General features: G+C 36.0%; 1 protein-coding gene across 6 annotated transcripts in view; it reads left to right on the forward strand.

Annotated features, from left to right (window-relative positions):
- The window catches only part of LOC101900584 (cGMP-dependent protein kinase, isozyme 2 forms cD4/T1/T3A/T3B), a 163053-nt gene that overhangs the window by 103739 nt on the left and 37573 nt on the right, over nt 1-21741 (forward strand). For 4 of the 6 annotated variants that reach the window (XM_059121272.1, XM_059121273.1, XM_059121271.1 and 1 more), the window contains one exon: nt 11801-11967. In XM_059121272.1, the coding sequence (XP_058977255.1) occupies nt 11801-11967 (167 nt within the window). Of the gene's footprint in view, nt 1-10030; nt 11119-11800; nt 11968-15877; nt 16488-21741 lie in introns of those variants that run through there. The other 2 variants (XM_059121277.1, XM_059121276.1) reach the window with 2 other exon arrangements.

Here is a 21741-nt window from a genome sequence, read left to right on the forward strand (position 1 = left end):
AGCTTCAAAAAGTACAAAAATCGATGGCATCTGTGACTGCATCAATATGAATGCCACTCAGAACAATGATTCGCCTTTGCTGGTATCCTTGCCTGGCTTCTGCAGCCAATTTACCTGTCTTCGGAGAGAGGTTGAGATCTTTTTGAGAACATTGAGATTCCGTTTGAGCCCAACGTTTTAGATCACTTAGCATATCGGATGACATTTACAACATCACTCATAGTAAATTGTGGTTGTGCTTCATCGGCAGGAAGAGATCTGATACCGCTTATCGCTTCGCTCTCGGGATGGTCGACAAATTTTCGGTAAAAATATCCAGCGCACCTCTTCGGATCAGTCACCGATACGTCGTTAAAATTGACAGGCCCTATTATCTTTTTCCCAGTGTTCGAGGGGGATTTTGACTTTTACCTTTGACCTGAGCCATTTTCCCCTTATGCTCCTAAACCAACCGGTGGATCACTGATTCTGGGATCAGTAGAATTGAAACGAAGGAGATGATCACGCTCTTTTGCTAGTCCCACTGCTTCGGCTGGGAAATTTGGTCTTATTTCGGGTATTCGACGAACGTTAGTGTATTGTTTCACAGTTCTTCGTTGGAAAGAGCAATTCTATAGCTCTTAAAAATTTCCCTTTTTCTTAATGAGAGAATAAGGACCAAGGGCACATCATTCCATTTTAGGAAAGCGATCAGATTTCAACCCATGTTCCGAAAATCGTTGATCGCAATTTGTCATTCCGTTTGTAACACATCGAAATATATATTTTAGACCTCACAAAGCATATATATTCCTGAAATGAACGTCTGCAGGACTTTTGGTATGGAAAATGGGTCATGTAGGTCCACATTTTGACATAGCCCCAATATAACGTCACCTCGAGATATTCGGTATTTTGATGTTTTACGCGACATTATTCACCGGAATTCATTATTCAAATTTCGTATTTGAAGTTCGTAGTGGGTACTGCAGCCTAAGACAGAAAATTGTCTGTGAAGGTCCACATTGTCGTAGTCCTTATATTCGGTATTTTTAAGATTTTAACAGAATTTTTAATGGATGTTATTTATTTTAAAAATTGCCAAATTCGTTCCAAATAGTGGAGGGTATTCAAAGTACGGCCCAGCCGAACTTCCAGCTTTTTTTTTTTTGTAAAATAAATGAAATTTCCAATATCCCTGCCGGAACTCCGACTGAAACTTACTAACTTGTTTTTTAGATAAATTTGATGATTTTGTTTTCATAGTGGGCAAAATCACCTTTCTTGAAAAAAAATATATGAACTGCAACCACTGTGCCTCCGACAAGACTGATGTGCATCAAACGTATGAATTGAATGGATGGATGTTTGGACGAATCCACAACACGCAGATTCTCATACATATAGGCACTGTTTGTCTGTTTAAACGAACATATGAACGATCAAACATATGAAGTTGTTTTGTTTTCAGATTTCAGCTCACGTACCGCCGAACTGTGTCTGGGGGTCTGTGCCGTGGAACGGTGAGGGTGTTGGTGGAGAAGTCCATTTGTGTGTTTTTGTTTTGTTTTGTTTGTGCTCACCTCCCAACTCACTGTGAGTTCGGTTTGTTGTGCGCGTTAATAACGAGCAACTTGTTGTGATGGCTAGCGACGGTGCACCAGTTGATGATTCGCGTTCGCATTGCTTACACTAAACAAAGCGCTTAACACGGACGGACGTTGCGCAGAAACACCAAAACAATAAAAAAAAAGTTGCAAACAATTCGTTGTTGATCGTTTATTGCTGCTCTGAATTTTCGTTTTGCATTCGATCTGGAAAATGTCATTTATCCAGTCGTCACAAATCAATCTAAGAACGTTTCTGGAAAAATAAAAATGTGATTACGTCTTCGGGATCGTTTAAGAATTATTTTTCTCGATCAGTGGTCGGAACGTTTATATGCAACATTACAACAACATTCGCCACACACAGAAAATATTTGTAGTTTTATTTCGGTATCTAAAAACGAATAACAAAATATTACCTCCTGTCTCCACACCACCCGTCCACCCACCTTTGTGTCCATTTTACTGCACCTCCGTTTGCCACCACCACCACCTTTGCGATGTGCAGTGATTTTTTCAGTGGCCGAATTTAAGTGAATTTGTTTTAATATAAAGCAATGTTCAGCAAATGTTGGCAATTTGTTAAAACAAATAATAACAAACAACAACAACAGCATTGAGAAATACGCAAAACTACAATTTTAAAAAAAATATGAAATTGAAAATAAAAAATATTTTTGCCATAAAAATTGAGTGGTCGCGATTTCGCGGTGCATTAAGACATCAACCGAAAATAGACGAAATTGTTTGCCGAAATTATAATTTTTATATCAAAAACAAGCCATTGGATAAAAAAATCAAATTATTGTTATTTTTCGCATTCTCTTAGCCGAACGTAGCCACAAATAAAGATAACATCAACTCAACCAACAGCTTAGCCATTAGCATGAACGGCGTCGTGATAGGCGTAAATTAAGCGTTTTAATTACAAGTTTATTCAACGAGGCCTCCTCAGGCAGTGACGCGCAACGCCAGTGACATTGAGGAGTTGTCGCTGTTGACGCCGATGTTTGACAGCGCCAATATATTTGTGGCATTTAAATGCAACGATCGAGCGGTGAATGAAAAAAAGCTGCTGCCGTGCGCTGGTCAGCCGGAGCTCAGGCCAGAGACAACAGCTGTCGTTAGCCATCATTGTTGTTATTGTAGTTTTTTGCATTTAATTCCATTATTAATGTCTAGCTTGGGGTTATTTTTTTCCAGTTTTAGAATTTGAATAGAATTCTGAGACATTGGCGCGAATAACGACCGAAGGGATATCTCTAATTGAGGGGTATCATTGCATGCATGGCTCAGAGCCTTTTATGGCTGCAATTTATGTCCAAATGAATAAAGTGATGACTTGAAGCTAACAAAATCATATAATTTGGAAATGATAAGCGAAAAACTGTGTGGAATATTGGCAATATGGGTCATTCCATATTTAATTTAAAAAACATGAAAAATCTGTTTAGAAGGTATCTGGAGTTTTGATAACAGATGTATACCCTCAACCAATATTCGATTATTTGAATATAATGTGACTTCTCTTATGATTATTCAAATTGTTGACCTTCTATGGAGTAGGTTCCGAAGGAATGGGCCAATATTGTCCATTTCGTATGGGACCCAAATACATATGATACAAATATTGCGACGTGCCATGTTCGCACTGTTTATTTACTTCCTTCACTTTATGGAAATGTTGAGAAGTACCAAGTCTGAATGGGATAGGGTGTTAATTTCGTTTTTAAGAGCTTCATAAATATTCAAAATTTTGACCCTTTGTGGGGGAGGTGCCAGAAGTAGTGAGCCAATGTATCCCATACTCACAGTAGTGGGATGTGTGAAACATGAAAAGAACCGGAAGCCTATTCGAATTTTATAATCGCTTTGTTTTTCAAAATCTTCAACGCTATGTAGAATAAATGGGCTGTGCTCTACCATCTTTATAACAGACCTTGTGGTGATGGAAATATTGAGACGTAACAAGTCTGAATGGAATCGGATGTTAATTTCGCATTTTGTGAGCTTCAAGGCTATTCAAATGTTGATCCTTTGTGGTGGAGGTACCACAAGGAGGGGACCGATATAGCCCATCTTCACAGCCGATTTTTTGTTAATCGAAATATTGAGATGTGTGAAATTTGAAGAGTGTCGGATGCTTATTTCTCGTTTTACGAGCTCCATAGCTATTCCAAATTGTGAGGTACCAAAAGGAGTGGACCGATATATCCCATCTTTACAGCAGATCTTGTGTTAGTAGAAATACTGGGATGTGTAAAATACTGAGAGAACCGGATGCTTATTTCGGATTTTATAATAGTTTTTGTCCCTTTGTGGGCAAGTACCAGAAGAAATGGTCCGATCTCTCCCATCTTTATAAGAGATCTTGTGTTGATGGAAATATTGAGATATACAAAGTCTAAATTTAATCGGATATAAATATCGCGTTTTATGGCCTTTAAGGGTATTTAAAAATTTGACCTTTTGTGGGGGATGTACCAGAAGGAATGGTCCGATCTCTACCATATTGTGCTGATAAAAATATTAAGATGTGTCAAGTCTGAATGGAATCAGATGTTAATTTCGCGTTTTATGATTTTCATGGACATTCAAAATGTTTACCCTTTTTTGGTGGAGATACCAGAAGGAGTGGACCGATATATTCCATCTTCCATTCCAGCTTCACACCAGACCTTGGGTTACAGAAAATATGTTGATGTGTGTTTAAGTTGGCCTTCAACTTCCCGAGTCCAGTCAATCACGGATGCTGATTGACACAACGGGCATCTCCTCGGCATACTTCCCTCGGCGGAGACCGTAGAGCGCAGATGCCACCGGGCGGTGGTTGTTGTTGGTTAGCTCACTTTGATACATACGAGACTCTGCTCTCATTGGAAATAATTGTAAATGTAGTAGTAGTAATCGGCAATGATCCTCGGCGATCACTGCGATCCTCTGCGATTGCAAGAACCTCAGCGTTCACTTGTCGTTTAGTAGTTGACACATAAACACAAAGGTCTCTGCGCCACCCCAAATTACACAAGGTAATTTTGTTTGTTGTTAAGAAAATAATCTCTCAATAAACCACCAAACTTATTTGAATTTAAAACTAATCACTACTTGTGTGTTTTTATTTTCCTCCTTTCACCTCCTCACAATTCCCCGCCTAAACAATGTGTTTAATTTGAAGACAAGCCGACTCTTACATCTCAGTTTTTAAGAGTTATAATTATTCAAAATTTCTACCCTTTCGGAGGGAGGATACTTGATGGAATGACCCGATATTTTTAATTGTCGCACCCAACTTAGAACTAATGCAAATATTAGGATATGCAAAGTTGGAGCAAGTTTGGACCAAATCGGATACTCCCGTCGGACATTGCTAGATCGACTCAAAATATTCTGAAACGTATTTAGTCCAAAAAGACCTAGGATTTTAAAACGTTATTTCGATAAGGCACGTTTTGGTATTAAATGATATATACCCTCTCTAGCCATAAAATAAATCCATATTTCAATTATAGTTCAAGAAGGTATTTGCATCAAGGATGACAAACGGAAATATTTTTTAAAGTTTTTTGATCAATTTTTAATCGGCCTGGCTCGAGGTATACATCTGCCAAAAAATTCCCAATAACTTCTAATTTGTTTTTTTTTACCCTCAAAGGGTATGTAGTAGAGTTTTGCATTAACTCCCATGAAGTACGGCTTTAATCCTAAGATAATTTAGGCTATTAATTTCATAATTGGACCCCTAATGAAATTTTTAGACCAATAATAATGTAGAATATTTAAACTTGTTACGATCCCATTCAAAAGGAGTGATTCGCTTGAGAGTTAACTTTTTCAACCAAAATAATCCCCGCCTTTTTATCACCATCATATACATGGCTAAATGTTATCCATATCCGCTTATTTTTGCCCATTTATAAGAATACATATACATATATATATATATATATATATATATATATATATATATATATATATATATATATATATATATATATATATATATATATATATATATATATATATATATATATATACATACATATACATATACATATACAAAAATCAATATTTATATATATAGCCAGAGTCGAATTTTTCAATACACCGATTGATTGATTAAGTCTTTGACTTTGCAACCCTAAAAAAATACTCCATAGCAAATCTTTTAGAATAAGAGAACATATGATTTTTGTACCATTTCAAATAGAATGGAATTAAATTGATGTTACTTTACTCTTTTAATAAGAAAGAGCAAATTATCCAAAAAGGTTTTGTTCTCTTTCAACAACCCCAAATAAAGGGCCATTGATTAATTTTTTATTTGCCCAGCACTGTTCTACGTGAATTTTGTAACGTAAAACGCCTTTGTTTACTTCCACCCGCGAATTTCATTGAAAATGTCGAATCATTAACTCTGCTGCCGGTAGTAGCAGTTCAGCGTTTAGTATTCAAATCACACCTCACCTTTAAACATAACACACACAAAAGGGGGATGGGAATGTAGGGTGATAGCCCTCGCTAAGTATGCCTTGAAATATTCCACCATGAATTTTTATTAACTAATTACATATTTGCGACTTTACCGCAAAGAAAACAACAGGCGGATTATGATCGAGAGTGCAAAAAAAAGCAATTTTATTTATATTTCGCCAAGCCGATGTTATATATTGTTCAGAAAACGATTTTTGAATTTTGAGTAAATGGAATAATGAGTCATTTGGTGGGTGGCATGGAATAAAAACTAAACATTTCATGATGCCCAAAATTCATACCTTTTACGCTATGACAGGCAAGAGTGCGATCATCCATCCCCAAATTGAATGCCAAACCAATGTTGGTCATAAAGGCCATAAGGCTCCATATCTAAAAGAGTAGTAACTGACTGACCGATCGAACGCGAATCAATACCCAGACGAAACGTCTGAAGATAAAATCTTGAAATTTTGCACGAGGTTCAGTCTTGGTGCGTAGGCGTGTGATAAGGCTGGGTTTTTACATTGCAAAAAGTGTACGAAAAGTTCTAAAAATTCAATACGTTTTATTGGGCTAGATTTTATAATTTTGAATGATGGAGTACAGGATATTCCAAAGAGTATTTGGACATTCGAACTTTAAGGTTACGAAAAGTTCTGAAATGATACTAAAATGGCATCATTTGGTATTATGTAAACGGGTATTGGTAAAAATTAGAAAATCGATATCGGTATATAATCAAGGCTGGAAATTAAGTTTGAAGGTTGTTTTGGAAATGTGTGCTAGGTGTGCGAACCGTACGAAATGGTACTAAATTTCGACAAAGTTAGTTTAGGGTGAACTAATGAATCTGGAATTTTGAAATTTTGTATTAGGTCACTGTTGGTGGTAGGTGTGTGATAAAGATGTGGGTTTTTGGAATGTGTACAATAATTGTACGAAAAGTACTGAATGGTACTATATTTGGTATTGGATGAAGGGATAGAGATAAAATTCTGAAATTTAATTTTTAGATTACTGTCTTTGAGGTTTGTTGCTAGTTTGGAAATGTGTTCCATATTTGTGCGAAAAGTGCTAAGTGGTACTAAATTTGGTATTGGGTGATGAAATAGGGCTCGAATCCTCAAATTTGATATAAATAACACTGGTTAAGATATGGAGGTGGCTTTGGAAATGTGTACTATAATTGTACGAAAAGTACTAAGTGGAAGAAGGCGTAGAGCTGCAATCCCGAAATATACAGGGTGAGATAGAAAAACTGCAACAAAGTCAAACGCCAAATTTATAATTTTTTTTCTAAATTTTATTGAATGAAAGCAAAAAATGTCGGAAATAGCATCAAATTTTAGAATACGTTTAGATTTGTTCGAATTGGTCACCTTGGGCACGAATTATGGCCTTCAAACGGCCAATGAAACCGTCCGGAGATTTTGGTGGTCATTGTGCACTAGAAATAAAGCAAAGAACCTCATTTTGTACCCATTCTGGGGTGGCGCGCGCTAAGTGCGATGGTACTGAGTCCTTTTGGAATGTCCAAGGTCTGCGGTCAAAATGTTTGCGTGCCCAAGGCTTAAATACACCCTCCAGAATATTTTCGCGATAACATTCGGCATTTATTCTGATGGCACGGTCGATTAATAAGAGCGGAGTGCGACCTTCGGTTCTTATGGCTGCCCACACAAACACCATGGCCGGCGCTTGAGTTCTGGTGGCCAACCGAAGGTTCACATTTTCAGCTGACCTCTTTGGGAAGTAAACACGATCATTTTGTTTACAAACTGCTGGACAACGAATGTTGTCTCATCGGAGAAAACCAAATTCGGCAGTTCACCACTCTCGGCCAAGCAAAGCAACTCTTTTGAGTCTATTTTCATTCTGTTGCGGTGTAAGTTCTTGCACTTTTTGGAATTTCAATGGCTTTACCCCGAGTTAATTTTTCAATATTTGCTGAAAGGAATATTGCGATATATTCAGCTCATGATCCATTTTTCGGCAGCTGCGACGCGGGTTTCGATCAAGTCGCTTCTTTACTTTTCGAACCATTTCTGCTAATGTTGCTGTTTTCTTCCGTCCACTTTCTTGACGTCGTGCTACGCTACCAGTATCACTGTAACGAGCGATGGTACGAGACACAAAAGATTTATTCACATTTAAATGCTGTAGTGCTCTAACGATAACCACTTGTGGCTTTCCAGCCAAATATAAAGAAATCACACTATCACGCTGGAATTTCATCACAAATAAATTTTTTCAGGAAAATTTTCGCTTGTAAACAATATAATGAGCTGTCACTGGAATAATTTTAATAGCTGTCGGACGAGTGGCTTAAAAAGGACAGCGATCTGAATTTTCTTGCAGTTCTTTCATCTCAACTTGTATATTATGTTAAAAAAAAAACATTTTAGAGTTAAAGCCGTACATTACGTGGTTTGTATAAAAATCTCCAACAAAGCATTACTTTAGAAGGATGACGTCACAGGCAAAAATATTCTTCATCAAATTTTACTATAAGTTACCACAGAAAATCTCTATTTCCATTGCATATCAAAAAAATATTTGCATCAATATTCCCAAAAAAACATTATTTTTTGAATAATTTTTCCTTGGAATTATTTCGAGTTCACGCTTGAAAGTAACATATAATTTCGTTTTAGGCGGAAGGTTTCAAAACAAGAAATATTCTACATAAAATTTCACTATAAATCGCGGAATAACCTATATATCTAGGTGCAATAGTTTTTATGAAAATTACGTTCAACATTTGTGTACTAAAGCTGAAAATTATGTGTTTCCTTTTTTTTTTACTGTTAATTTAATATGCATCCAATTTGAGGCATTATCTCCCTTTATGCCTCATTTTTTGGAGAAAGTGTCAAAGTAAGAATTATTCTAGATCAAGTTTCATTGTGAGTCTCTGAACAAAAGAAATGTGTAGACTTTATACGTACCATAGAAATTGATGACATATTTTTGGTTTATAAAAAGGGTTTCCTGTTTTCGATAAATTTTTCACTTTTTCTGAATTCACTGGAAATTTTCTTATATTTTTACTCTCCAATAGTCAGTCTGGGTTGTGAGAAATGTCAAGTATACTCGAACGAATACTAGTTTTAAGTTCAAAGCCCCAAAGCAGTTTTGGGTTCTTATGCCGACAGCTGTTATGACCCTTATATAGTTGTGACTATATCCAAAGGGACCCTAATAGTTTGAGATATATTTCGCAATATTTAGGACAGAGCTTTGAAATTTGATAGAGATCTTTGGACTACATCCAAAATCATTGATACAGAAAATGGCCGGTCCGAGTATGTTTTAATAATGTTTTCCATTTAATTTTACACTTACAATAATTGTCAGTATAGGTTACCCAGAAGTTATATAATGATACCCCTCAGTTTAATTCTTGCAAAGGATTTGGGCATATTTTAGGGCGTAGAACACTTTTTCACATCAAATTTCAAAAATCCCGGCTACGAACCTGCCACATTTTCTTTTATATAACCCTCAAAAAAGGCTCCGATAAATTCATTACAAAATTATTAAAAAGTTAAGACATAACACCCTAATATTGTTGTTTACAATATTTTCTTACATCATTTTCCATTGTTTTTGTGCTCTGAATCGCTATTAACTATTTGGAAGTGCAATGCACGTTGAAGTGGATGTTGTTGTTGTTTATGCATCCATCCACTCAACAATCATGCTACTTGTCTGGCAGGCTGGCTGACTGACTGATTTGTCGACAGCCTAGGGCGCATGCGCAGCGTTCGTCTACCGCATTGGCTATTAAAATTATACATTGTTCATGTTGCTGTTGATGTTTCTGCTGCTGCTGTTGTTGTTGTTTTTGTTGATGTTGTCTATTGAAGTTGATTGCCATTAATTGATGATGTGAACTTAGCAATTGTTTACAATTTGTTACAGTTTATTGCAAATGGCATTGCCCTCGCAGGCAATTTTCAATTAAAACCGAACCATAACGTTCGCCACATTTTCAAGGAAGTAAATTGAGGAGACAACAAATAATTGTTGATGTAATCTAATATTTGGTGTCAAAAAAATAAAAAATCAAACTATCAGCTGTGTTCAGAATTCTAAATCAACGAAAACACACGAAGACCTTAAAACAATGCTAAAAAGCCGGTGTGTTCTATGACGTCATTGATTGCGAAAACCAAAACAAATGCCGATAAACTACGGAGAGACTATTGCGGCCTAACAACTTTCGTTTTCGTATTTCGCGTGTTCGTTCGTTCGATTGCCAAGACGCTGACGGACGCTACGTCGCTGCCACCAATTGCTGCTGCTGCGAGAAATGTGTTTTTGAATATCACCACAAGCACCAACAACTCTAAGCAACAACAAAAACAAAAATGAGTCAAAAACGTCAACTGAATTACTCCAAAGAATGTCATCGCTTGGAGGAAATTTTGGACAATCTGAGACATGAACTGCACTATACCCGCCTAGCCCTGGACGACAAAGACAACGAAGTTCAAAGTCTGAAAAAGGCCTTGCGGGAATGTCACCAGTGCGATGCAACACAGCATCAAAAGCATGCCCTGCCCTTCTCGCTGGGCAGTACAGCTGGCCAGAGACAGTTGGAACGTTGTGATGGTGGTTCTGCCGAAGAAGATGTTCAGACGGAGTCAATGCCACCCACAGCCTCTCAACTACAGGAAATGATTGATGTAATCGATCATCTGCAAGTTGCTCTGCACGACAAGGAGAAGGCCTTGTCCGAATGCCAGGAACGTAATCGTTTCTTTTGCCAGAGCATTGCCCGCCTCCAGCAAGAGTGTCACACCAAAGATGCCCTAGTCGTTGAATTACAAAATGAAATTGACAAGTTCCGTCAGGTGGTCAAGCCACTGACTCAGGTCTTCCTCCAGCATCACAAGACGGAATGTGATGACATCAACTGTAACATTGGCATGGAATCGACGCGGGTCCTACCGTCGGAGTATAAACGCATAAAACGTCAAGGCTGCAGTGCCGAGCCATTAACGAATCTAGTGGAGGCCGAGGATAAGCTGATGAAAATACCGAAATGTGCAAAGTAATTTAATAAGTTTTTAATAGAAAAATAAGATTTCAAAATTAGTATAATTAGGACGTATGAAAGGTGGACCTAGATTAATATTTTTTTGAAAAGGAACCCAATGTAGAAATCAAATTGGGAATATGGCTATAACCTGAAAAATACTTGAAATCTGGATACACCCTGACATGGAGGCTGTATCAAAACATTTTTGACTGAATTTGTAAATTACTACATTAACTTAAATATCCTCCAACATATGATTACTATTCCATTGACTAAACCTGAAACTATTAAATGAGATCCCTTAGATATCAGCATCAAATTATAAGCCGATTTCAGGAACATTTAGTTTTTAATTGTCAAAAAAAATAATTTTTTATAATTGTTACTATTTCATTTTTAAATTTTTCTCTCGATTTATGATGACAATTTCAATCAATTGGAACATGTTTAAAATATTTAAAAACCTGGTTATATTAAATTCATAAAATAAAAGTCTTATTATTCTACTAGTAAAAACTCACCTTCAGGCTAAAAATACAGGGGAACGTTCTGTTTACTCCCTCTTAAAATGTTCGCGATCTCCCTTTTATTATGAGTCTGTCAACTTCTCCAATTGTTCGAAATAAACAAAAAAAAACAATATTTCCTTATCAAGTAATGCTAATCACTTTTCTCCATTCTTTTGCCATTACAGATCACGTGAACTTATTAAATCTGCCATTTTGGACAATGATTTCATGAAGAATCTGGATATAACGCAAATTCGTGAGATCGTCGATTGCATGTACCCGGTTAAATATGCCGCCAAGAGTCTCATTATCAAGGAGGGTGATGTCGGCAGCATTGTTTATGTCATGGAAGGTGAGTACAGCAATAACGTGATTTTATTGCATGAAGCATTTGCTTTTTATTTGTATGAGCCTAAAAGTATGCTCAATATTTTGTGAGATTTAACTGTGTCGTTAGGCATGCCAATATAAATGTGCACATTTTATGGATAGCAAAGGCAACCCGTTAATAACGGAAATTCGAGTGGTTAAGCTGAGAAATAATACCCTAAACAAAGAAACGCTTATAAAAACTCAAAATTGTACACAATGCGACATCGTACAGTGAAACAAACGAACGTTGTATTTAATGACTTAAAGTTAAACAAAAGAGAAAATAAATATAAAAAAACATGATACTGGGAAGATAACCAAAAATGGTATTACATGGCAGAAATCTTTAATTTGGTGACAATTTCTGACTGCAGTGTTAGTGTAATAATCGGTTCGATGGTACTTGGACAGTGGCACTTGGGTTGCGGTAGCTGGTTCTTTGCTATCGGATTTATGGCTGTCCACTCAATGATATTAATTTTTTCGAGATGCTGTCGTTCCGATCATACCTGGATTGTAGGACGGACTCGGTTTGTATTATTCGGCCCTGTGGGATTCAGATAAAGCAAAGCCAAACGTCCTATTTTTTTTTTTTTTTTTTTTGAATGAAAGCAAAAATGTCGGAAATAGCATCAAATTTTAGAATAAGTTCAGATTTGTTCGAATTGGTCACCTTTGGGACGAATTATGGCCATCAAACGGCCAATCAAACCGTCACACGCTGCCCGAATGTTACTCTGCGGTATTTTGGCCCATTCCTTTCGAAGCGCTTGCTTGAGGTGATCGACACTTTGGTATTTTTTAGTGCCAACTTTGCTTTCCAAAATACTCCAGACACAACAGTGCAACGGATTGGTATCCGGAGATTTTGGTGAAGCGAGGAATCTCATTTTGTAACCCTTCTTGGGTGGAGCGTGCTGAGTGCGATGGTGCTGAGTCCTGTTGGAATGTCTAAGGTCTGCGGCCAAAATGTTTGCGTGCCCATGGCATTAATACACACTGCAGAATATTTTCGCGATAATATTCGGCATTTATTCTGATGCCACGGTCGATTAATACGAGCGGAGAGTGACCGTCGGCAGTTATGGCGGCCCACACTATCACAATGGCCGGCGCTTGAGTTCTGGTGGCCAACCGAAGGTGTACATTTTCAGCTACGCTACCAGTATCACGGTAATGAGCGATGGTACGAAACACAAAAGATTTATTCACATTTAAATCCTGGAGTGCTCTAACGATAGCCACTTGTTGTTTTTCAGCCAAATATAAAGAAATCACACTATCACGCTTGAATTCCACCACGAATAACTTTTTTTCTGGAAAATTCTCACCAAAATGCTTTTGTGCGCTTGTAAAGATAATGAACTATCACTGGAATAATTTTAACAGCTGTCGGACGAGTGGCTTAGAAATGACAGCAGTCTGAATTTGGTTGCAGTGTTTTCATCTCACCCTGTACATCACTTTGCATATCCACAAAAAATAATCTGAACCGATCTGTTTAAAATTAGCATAAGTATTTTCTATGCTGTATACCAGGCACCAAATATCATTGTTGTGAAGTGTATTTTAGGGGTGAGAGGGACTTAACACAAAATCGGATGAGGCATATATATTGGACCTTTAGCTATATCTGAACCGATTTTCATCAAATTTGACACACTTTCTTACATTTCTGATGAATTTGGTCATATGTGCTGAAATTCAGTCAATTCGGGCCTACACTAACCATTTTGTGCATAATACTCTTGAAATCGGATAAAGATGTATATGGCAGCTTTATCCAAATCTAAACCGATCTCGATGGAACTTGGCTGAGCTATATTGATATATTTCCCCGAATATCGTTGTTACGGAGTGCACATTACTGTGGAGGAAAAAAATAACAAATCGGATGGACATTATATATGGGAGCTATAGCTATATCTGAACTGATTTTCATCAAATTTTACATCCTTTTTTCTAGGCTCAATTTGGTCTTATGTGTTGAATTCCATCACATTTGGACTAGCGTAACACATTTGGTGCACAATAGAAGGCAAATAGGACGAAAATATATATGGGAGCTATATCTAAATTTCGACTAAATTCGACTATTACCAATAATTTGTGCAAAATTTCATCTAGTTCGGGCAATAAATGCCATCTGTACATTGTTTACAAAAATTATTGATTCCATGCAGATCATCAAAAGGGCAAAGGGTCTATCTCGCTAGCTTCCCTATGTAGGGTATGAAAAGAAAGGTATTGCAACGATTTAATTTTTTCCATGATATAACATTTTATATTTTAACTTATTGGTTATAAAAAATAAGCTTCTTTACATTACATTGTAATGAGCCAAGTGCTTCACGCCCCTAACAAGTTTTACTGGGCATTAAAAATGCTGTACTTCTTTATTTTTTGAAAAAATAAATATTAAAATGCAAATTATACCGGAAACAGTGTTCACAAACATATTCTGCTGCGGCATTGGTAACTGTGTGAGTGCAAGTGAGAATCGCTTGGCTCTCTTCTCTTTGTGATTTTCAATTTGTTTAGCTCATCATCCAGTGAGAGGCGTCCAAACATTTTAATTTTCGCATTGTTTAAAATTGGTTTCGTTGTTTACTTCGTTTGTTTGGTCGAGTGTTTGGCGTGGTATCTTCCCAGTAAACAAATTTTTCCGACTGCTCTGATTTTAGATTTTTTTCCGAAATTTCTGACGTTTTTTCAGAAATTTCTGATAGAAATTGGTCCGATTTTCTAAACGTTTTTTTTTAGAATTTCTGCACATTTTCCTGTGTTTTTAAGCGAAAAAAACTCGAAAAATGTACAAATGGAGAGAGTAGATTGTCTATTGCTCTGGCATATTCTCTCCCACATGTAAACGGATGGTGGTGGTTTGACACATTCTCTCCCATAGTAGTTGCTGTTGTGATCATTCATTTCAAGATCTCAACAACAACAAAGAGCAAAGCAAAAATGCTATTTGTTATTGTTATTGTGAACTGTTAGATTTTCCGTTGTAAAAATGTGCGTTTTGTTGTTGTTGTGAATCAGCCTCTTTCTCTTTCGTTCCCAAAAAAATATGATGGAAAAAAATTGCAAAAACAACTACATACCGGTTTTCTGTGTGCACTGCTTTTTATTTTTAGTTCTTGTTTAGCAGTTGAAACAGAAACGTGCTACTGTATGTTATGTTCCTAATAAAAATAATATTTATAATGTAAATGTATTATAGATGTAATATTTAAACTACATTTTTACGAAACCCGAAATAAATTGTTTGTTTTTTAAATAAATATGTGTTTTTTTTTTTTTTCATTTTTAAGTGGTGTGACGATTTTTTCGATATTTCTTCCGAATTCTGAACGATTTCTTTCAGAAAATCGGAACTTTCTCCCGAATTCTGAGCGTTTTTTTTTTTCAGAAAATCTGAATTTTATTCCGAATTTTCTTTCGAATTCTGACCGATTTCTTTCAGAAAATCTGAATATTCCGCCGAATTTCCAGACGAATTCTGCCCGATTTCTTTCAGAAATTCGGAGTTGTCCTCCGAATCTTTTCCGAAAATCTAATTTTTTCTCCTATTTTTCCAAGAATTTTCACCGAATTCGGACCGAATTCGTCCAGAAAATCTAATATTTTTTCAGATTTTTTTCAGAAAATCTTTCCGAATTCGGTGACCACGTCCATACAACTTTCGTACCGAAATCGGAAGGAATTCGGAATCAGAATCGGACATTTTTTCAGAGATTCTGACAGAAATCGGACCGAATTCGGCAAAAATTGTTTACTGGGTTGTCTCTGTGCTCCAACAAAGTAGATGTGTGTGAGTGTGTGTGTGCGAGTGTTTTTGTTATGTTACTAACCTCAGATCATTTGTGGGGATCAGTCGTGTTTTGATCATTACGCGAAGAGCAACGTTTAGCGCGTATTCCGTTGTGGTTGCACGTTAGTGACGGCCGTGTTGTTTTCCGCTTCAAAGCCGTATTAGTGTGGCTTCGCGTTACGATTATTTGAGTTCACGTTGAAAATTGAGATTTTCTTTTGTCTTGTCGCTTTATTCAATATATAAAGAACGAAAAAAATTTACAACAAACTAATATTGTTGCGGAAGAAAAACAGAAAAAAGAGAATAGAATTGAAAACAGACGCGGAAAAAACAAAAACAAAATTATTTATCAGCGTCATCATCACAAGGAAATCAACAATGACCAGTTCCCGCATTTCGTGTCTTCTTTGTGTCTTTTCTCGTGTGTATTTAAATTGTGCAAAGAAAGATGAAACAATCAATTTAGAATAATTGAAGTGTGAATTTGGAGCAGAAGTAGTCACATACATACATACGTACATGCATGTTTAATAAATATTTTGATAATAAAAATACAATAATAAATAGATCGAGACCACTTGAATAATAATAAATAATAACGAAAAGTGATATAGTTTTTTTGGTTCGTAAAGAAGAAGAAGAAAAGAAACAAAATCAAATCTGTTGGTGTTGTTGTTATTATTGTACGTATTAAATACCTATATACATACATAATGAGCCTCCGTGTACTCATGTCGATGTATTGTAGGTCTGAAGTGAATAAAACAAAGCAATTCGTACATTGTCATACCTGTCGACTACCCTACCTACCTACCAAGCATGCCTACCCCGAATGCCTGCCTGCAGCTGATTATTACAATGCTGTGATGTATAAAATTTCCTGATTTCAAAATTCTGAAACTCTTCATCGTTGGCTGGTTCGTGTTGTGGTTGCTTGTTTGCAGCCTTTTTCATTTTTTGTTTGTTTTGCGGCTGCATGCTCCTCGCTTTATGCATTATGACTTTGGATCATGCAACAGCTGTTGCTGGTTCGGTTTTGGAATTGTATACACGTTGTTGTTCCTTCTCTCTGTTTTTTTCTTCTTCTTTGTTTGTTCGATATGCATAATGATCAATGGTAACACCACCGCGTGCATACTCGCGCATGGACATGTTGCATTCGGACAGATGTTGGCCAGGCAATTATAACGGATTTATAAAAATATCACCAGATTCAGGATATTTGAAAAAGAACAAATCTCTGTAGTTTGATTTTAAAATAGTATTCCAGTTGGAAACATTCATATCTCATATTTTTCTGCCTGTATACGAATTAAACCACTTTCCCAATTTCGTATAAAACACATGTTTTATGAATTCATTTTAAAAACAGGTGTGTTCTTAATTTAAAACTGGCTTATATTTGCACTTGTCAATGTAAACTGCTTTATGTCATGAACCGAATTCTTGGGTTCAACAACTTATCAGTGTCAAGATGCGAAGACGTTCTTGAAAATATTTTTGAAAACAATACTTTTAAATAAACAAATTTAATAATGATATGAAAAATGGGTTTTTAGAGTGGATTTGGGTAAAATTGATTTTACTAGAATATAGAACAAGAAATGTTATCTAGAAAATGTATTCAGTATAACATAAAAATGCATAGATCATTCAATTATTTATATTGGAAGTATATCTGCATCAAGACCAAATCAAGCCTAATATGAATCAGACAAATGAAATAAGCAAATAAAAACCCATTCAAAATGGATTAGAGTTGGGTGGCTAAAATCTGCCTTCTCTTGCTTAATATAAAGTACGTATTTTTCCACCCTCAGATATATGGCTAGAGAGGGTATATATCATTTGATACGGCCAAAACATGCCTCATCGAAATAACGATTTTAGACCCTAGGTCTCTTTGAACCAAATCCGTTTCAGAACATTTGAACTCGATCTAGCGATGTCTGGCTGTCTGTTGCTCACGATAACTCGCGAAGGAAGCAACCGTTTTGACCCAAACTTGGTACATCATAGTATTATTGTCAAACATACATAGATCGAGTTCGGAGAAGGGCAATATCGGTCCACTCTTTCTCGTACTCCCCTCATAAAATGTCATCCTTTTCAAAGAAAATAATTTACTGCCCAGAAAGAGAAAGGATAATCCAATTTAGCTCCAATTTTGCAAGTCCTCATCAGTGCGAAAATGGATATTGGTTCACTCCATCAAGTACCTCCCCCACAAATGGTCAACATTTTAATAATTATAACTCTTATAAATGTGATGTAAGTGTCTGATTGTCTTCAAATTGCGAATATGATAATATTTTTATTAATCTGGTGTGAAGATGAAATATATCGGTCCACTCCTTGTGGTGCATTCCCCACAAAGGGTCAAAATTTGGAATATTCGTGAAGCTCATAAAACACGAAATTAACATCAGATTCCATTCAATCTGGGCACAACTCAATACTTCTGTCAACACCAAATCTGTTATAAAGATGGTAGAGATCGGACCATTCCTCCCCCACAAGGTGTAAAAGTTTTGAATAATCAAAACGATCATAAAATCCGCAATAAGCATCCAAATCTCTTCAAAATTCACACAATTCACAATTTCCAATGCTTATGATTTCATGATAAAATTGGATATAAATGTTCGATTTCCTTCAAATTTCGCACATACCTATACTTTTATCTGTATTAGATGAAGTATGAAAATGGAATACTTCGGTCCGCTATATCTGGAAACTCACGCATATTTCAATATTTTCCAAAAATTTCCACATATCTCATATAAAGTATAGGAAGAAGTCGATATAGTCCAAATGTGGCACGTTGTAATATTTATATCAGTCTTAGGCCAGATACGAAATGGACAATATTGGCCAATTGCTTCGGAACCTCTCCCATAAAGGTCAACATTTTGAATAAACATATCTCAAGGCTGTCGGCAAAACTGACTGATACTATTTTACTTGTTTAAATAATCATACAGTCCGATGTAGGATATATTTAATTATTTTATGAACCTAAATGCCTGTGATTTGTCATTGGCAGTGTGTAGAACCACCTAAAATTTTGCACATATATGTATTGAGCATCACCGATTTAGTCTGGGGAACAGTGCCTCCTATATGAACAATTTTTAAATTTTCTGAGTTTTTTATCCTCTCCACCATACTATGGTCCAGTTTATCATTCCGCTTTTAAATCTTCGAAATAAGCAATTTAGACCCCATAAAGTACATATATTTTTGATCAGCATAAGATTCTATGACGATTTAGCCAAGTCCCTCCGTCTATCTATCGGTCTGCACGTGTGTGGAAATCCCTTTAAATTCCGAAAGCGAAATTAAGTAGGTAGATAAACTTTAGCTGAGATGCATTTAAGGTAGAATTGTTGGTATTGAATAACTGCACCACCAGATTTTAGATGATTTAGCGTTTTAGTCATATTTTTAAATAGAATTTGCTGTTTTTTTGGTAGTTTGTGTTCCCTATATGATAGAAAAATCCTTGCAAAGAACTGTCTATATAGATCCGAATTTAGCCACATTATTGTATCCCCGATATTCGATATTTTGTTCATTTGTGTCACATTTTTCACCGAAATACTATTAAATTTGTTATATGGAGTTCGTAAATGATACTACCTTCACTGACAGAAAATTGCTTATATAGGTCCTCCTTCCTTGGTCTCGCCTTGGTATAACCCCCATATACCGGTACCTCCCTATATTGGATATTTTAACAATTTAAGCCACATTTTCACCAGAATTATTTCAAATTCGGAATTTGAAATTCGCAGTGGGTACTGCTTTCTATGACAGTATAATATCCATGTAAATTAAGGTCTTCTTCTCCAGATATTCGAAATGTTGATAATTTTAGTTACATTATTTTAAATGTGGTTTTTAGAGTTCGTAATAGGAACCACCTTCCCTGGCAGATAATTGACTGTAAAGGTGCACGTTTTCGTAAAGCCCCATGTAAATATAATACCTGATATTCGGAAATTTTTAAATTATTTAATTTTCCAAAATTAAATATTGGGGTCTCAAAGGTGCTAAAATTATCATACTGTTCCCGAGAGGTATCTAAACTCGACCTGTTCCGATCTGTGTTCAGCTAATTAGCCTTCCTCTTAGTTTCCAATAGTTTAGCGATATCCAGAAGCCCAGCAGTGCTTAGTGCATGACTTTTACACATTCAAAACGTTTTTGGGTTGCTAACATATATTTTTTAATACAGAACATAAGTGCTCCCTATCAACATATATAGTGAAAGAATGCTGAATTTATTATCCGGTACATCTCTAGCTTGAAAGGTGCTGCTTTCGTTATAATCCGAATTAAGTATTTTATTTTAGGGCTTTCTAAATACCCCTACTAACGTATAATTTTCTATCTTATATGCGGTGGTATAGATTGCTATGCCGTCATGAGAAAGATCGTTGCTATGCCGTCATGAGGAAGATCGTTGTGACTCCAGACGTTTCAGTCGAGAAGTCTTAGTCGTGTTGTTCTCAGTTCATGCGTTGTGAAAAGTTGTCACTTGATTTATCCTCGAATCTTACGATATTTAAACTTTGCAAAATTCCATCTTTTTCATATGATGGGCTGCGTTACATACATAGCTCAGGACACCCTTTGTTGCCTTTTCCCCACATTTGTAGTACCGGTGATCAAAATATTGTGCGTGTAATCACAAAAAATGCAGTCGACCCCAGACTGCATATTCCTATCTAATTTAGATTCTTCCCATGGTGAAGGTTGTGAAAAGTTCCTCATGGACAAATGTAAATTATTTTTTGTCTGTGTTTTTTATCCTAAGGTAGTTATATATTTTTTAAAGTTAGGCTTTTTTAATAAATGTCCATAAATCTTAGCACATTCCTTTCTAGACCAATATTTATTCAGACACAGTACATTTTTGTAACTCAATGCCAGACAGCTACCATTTTTTTTAATATGACCTTTGCTCATTAGTTAATGTGAAGTTTAAAAGTAGGTTTCTTCCAACCCCATAATAACCAATAAATAGAGCACACAAAACCTCGTCCCAATTCACTGGACTGGTGCTGCAACACCGCACACACACACAAACGTACTCTAGTCGTTGCATAGAATTATCGTATGCATTCTGGTTTTTGAACTATTTCGGTTTCATTTGTTTATTTGGGGTTTCTTATTGTTTGTTCGTTCGTTTGCTCGTTTCGATTGCATGAATGTAAATTGATTCTTGTGCAAAAATCAAGTAAAAGAAACGGAACGGAACCGATCACAAAAAAAACAACGACATACACACACAGACCAGACAAAAGAGCGCACCTAAGCACGATCAGAAAAAAGTGAAAGTGAGCTAAGCCAAGCCAAGCTAGCCCGGCTAGCTCATATATTTTATCACCAGCCAAGACAAGAGTCACAGCAACAACAACAACAACACATCCACACACGCTAAGCTGCTCTAATCTGTGTTTCTAAACCTTGTTCTCGTTATTCGTTATGTATCTAAGTATGTCTGTTTACATATTCTGTTGCTTTACAATTTTTATCGGAGATGTCGAATTAGAAAAAAAAACTGAACAAAGTTCTCAATAGATGACTATAGGGAGAATTTGTAAAAAAAAAGCGCTTAAAACAGGGCAAGGCAGAGAGCCTCAAAAAATTTTTGTGATTGTATGTGTTTTGAAATAACAAAATTTTGCAACTGTTTTTCTGCCTCTCTTTGCACAGTGAGAAATATTTTGTTGGCTTTTTTTGATTTTTATATTTCGGGTTTCATAGCAACTTAAACTTTTCAAATCATTAAAAAAACGCTGTTATATTAAAACTATTAAATAAACTATAAATTATTTTGTAAGAGAATAGATAACACGAATGATGCAAAAAATATTTAATTCAAAAAATATTTTCACAAAGTTTTATCAAATTATGGAAATGAAAATT

This window comes from Musca domestica, unplaced genomic scaffold (genome assembly GCF_030504385.1).
Source record: "Musca domestica strain aabys unplaced genomic scaffold, Musca_domestica.polishedcontigs.V.1.1 19, whole genome shotgun sequence".
Classification (NCBI taxonomy): domain Eukaryota; kingdom Metazoa; phylum Arthropoda; class Insecta; order Diptera; family Muscidae; genus Musca; species Musca domestica.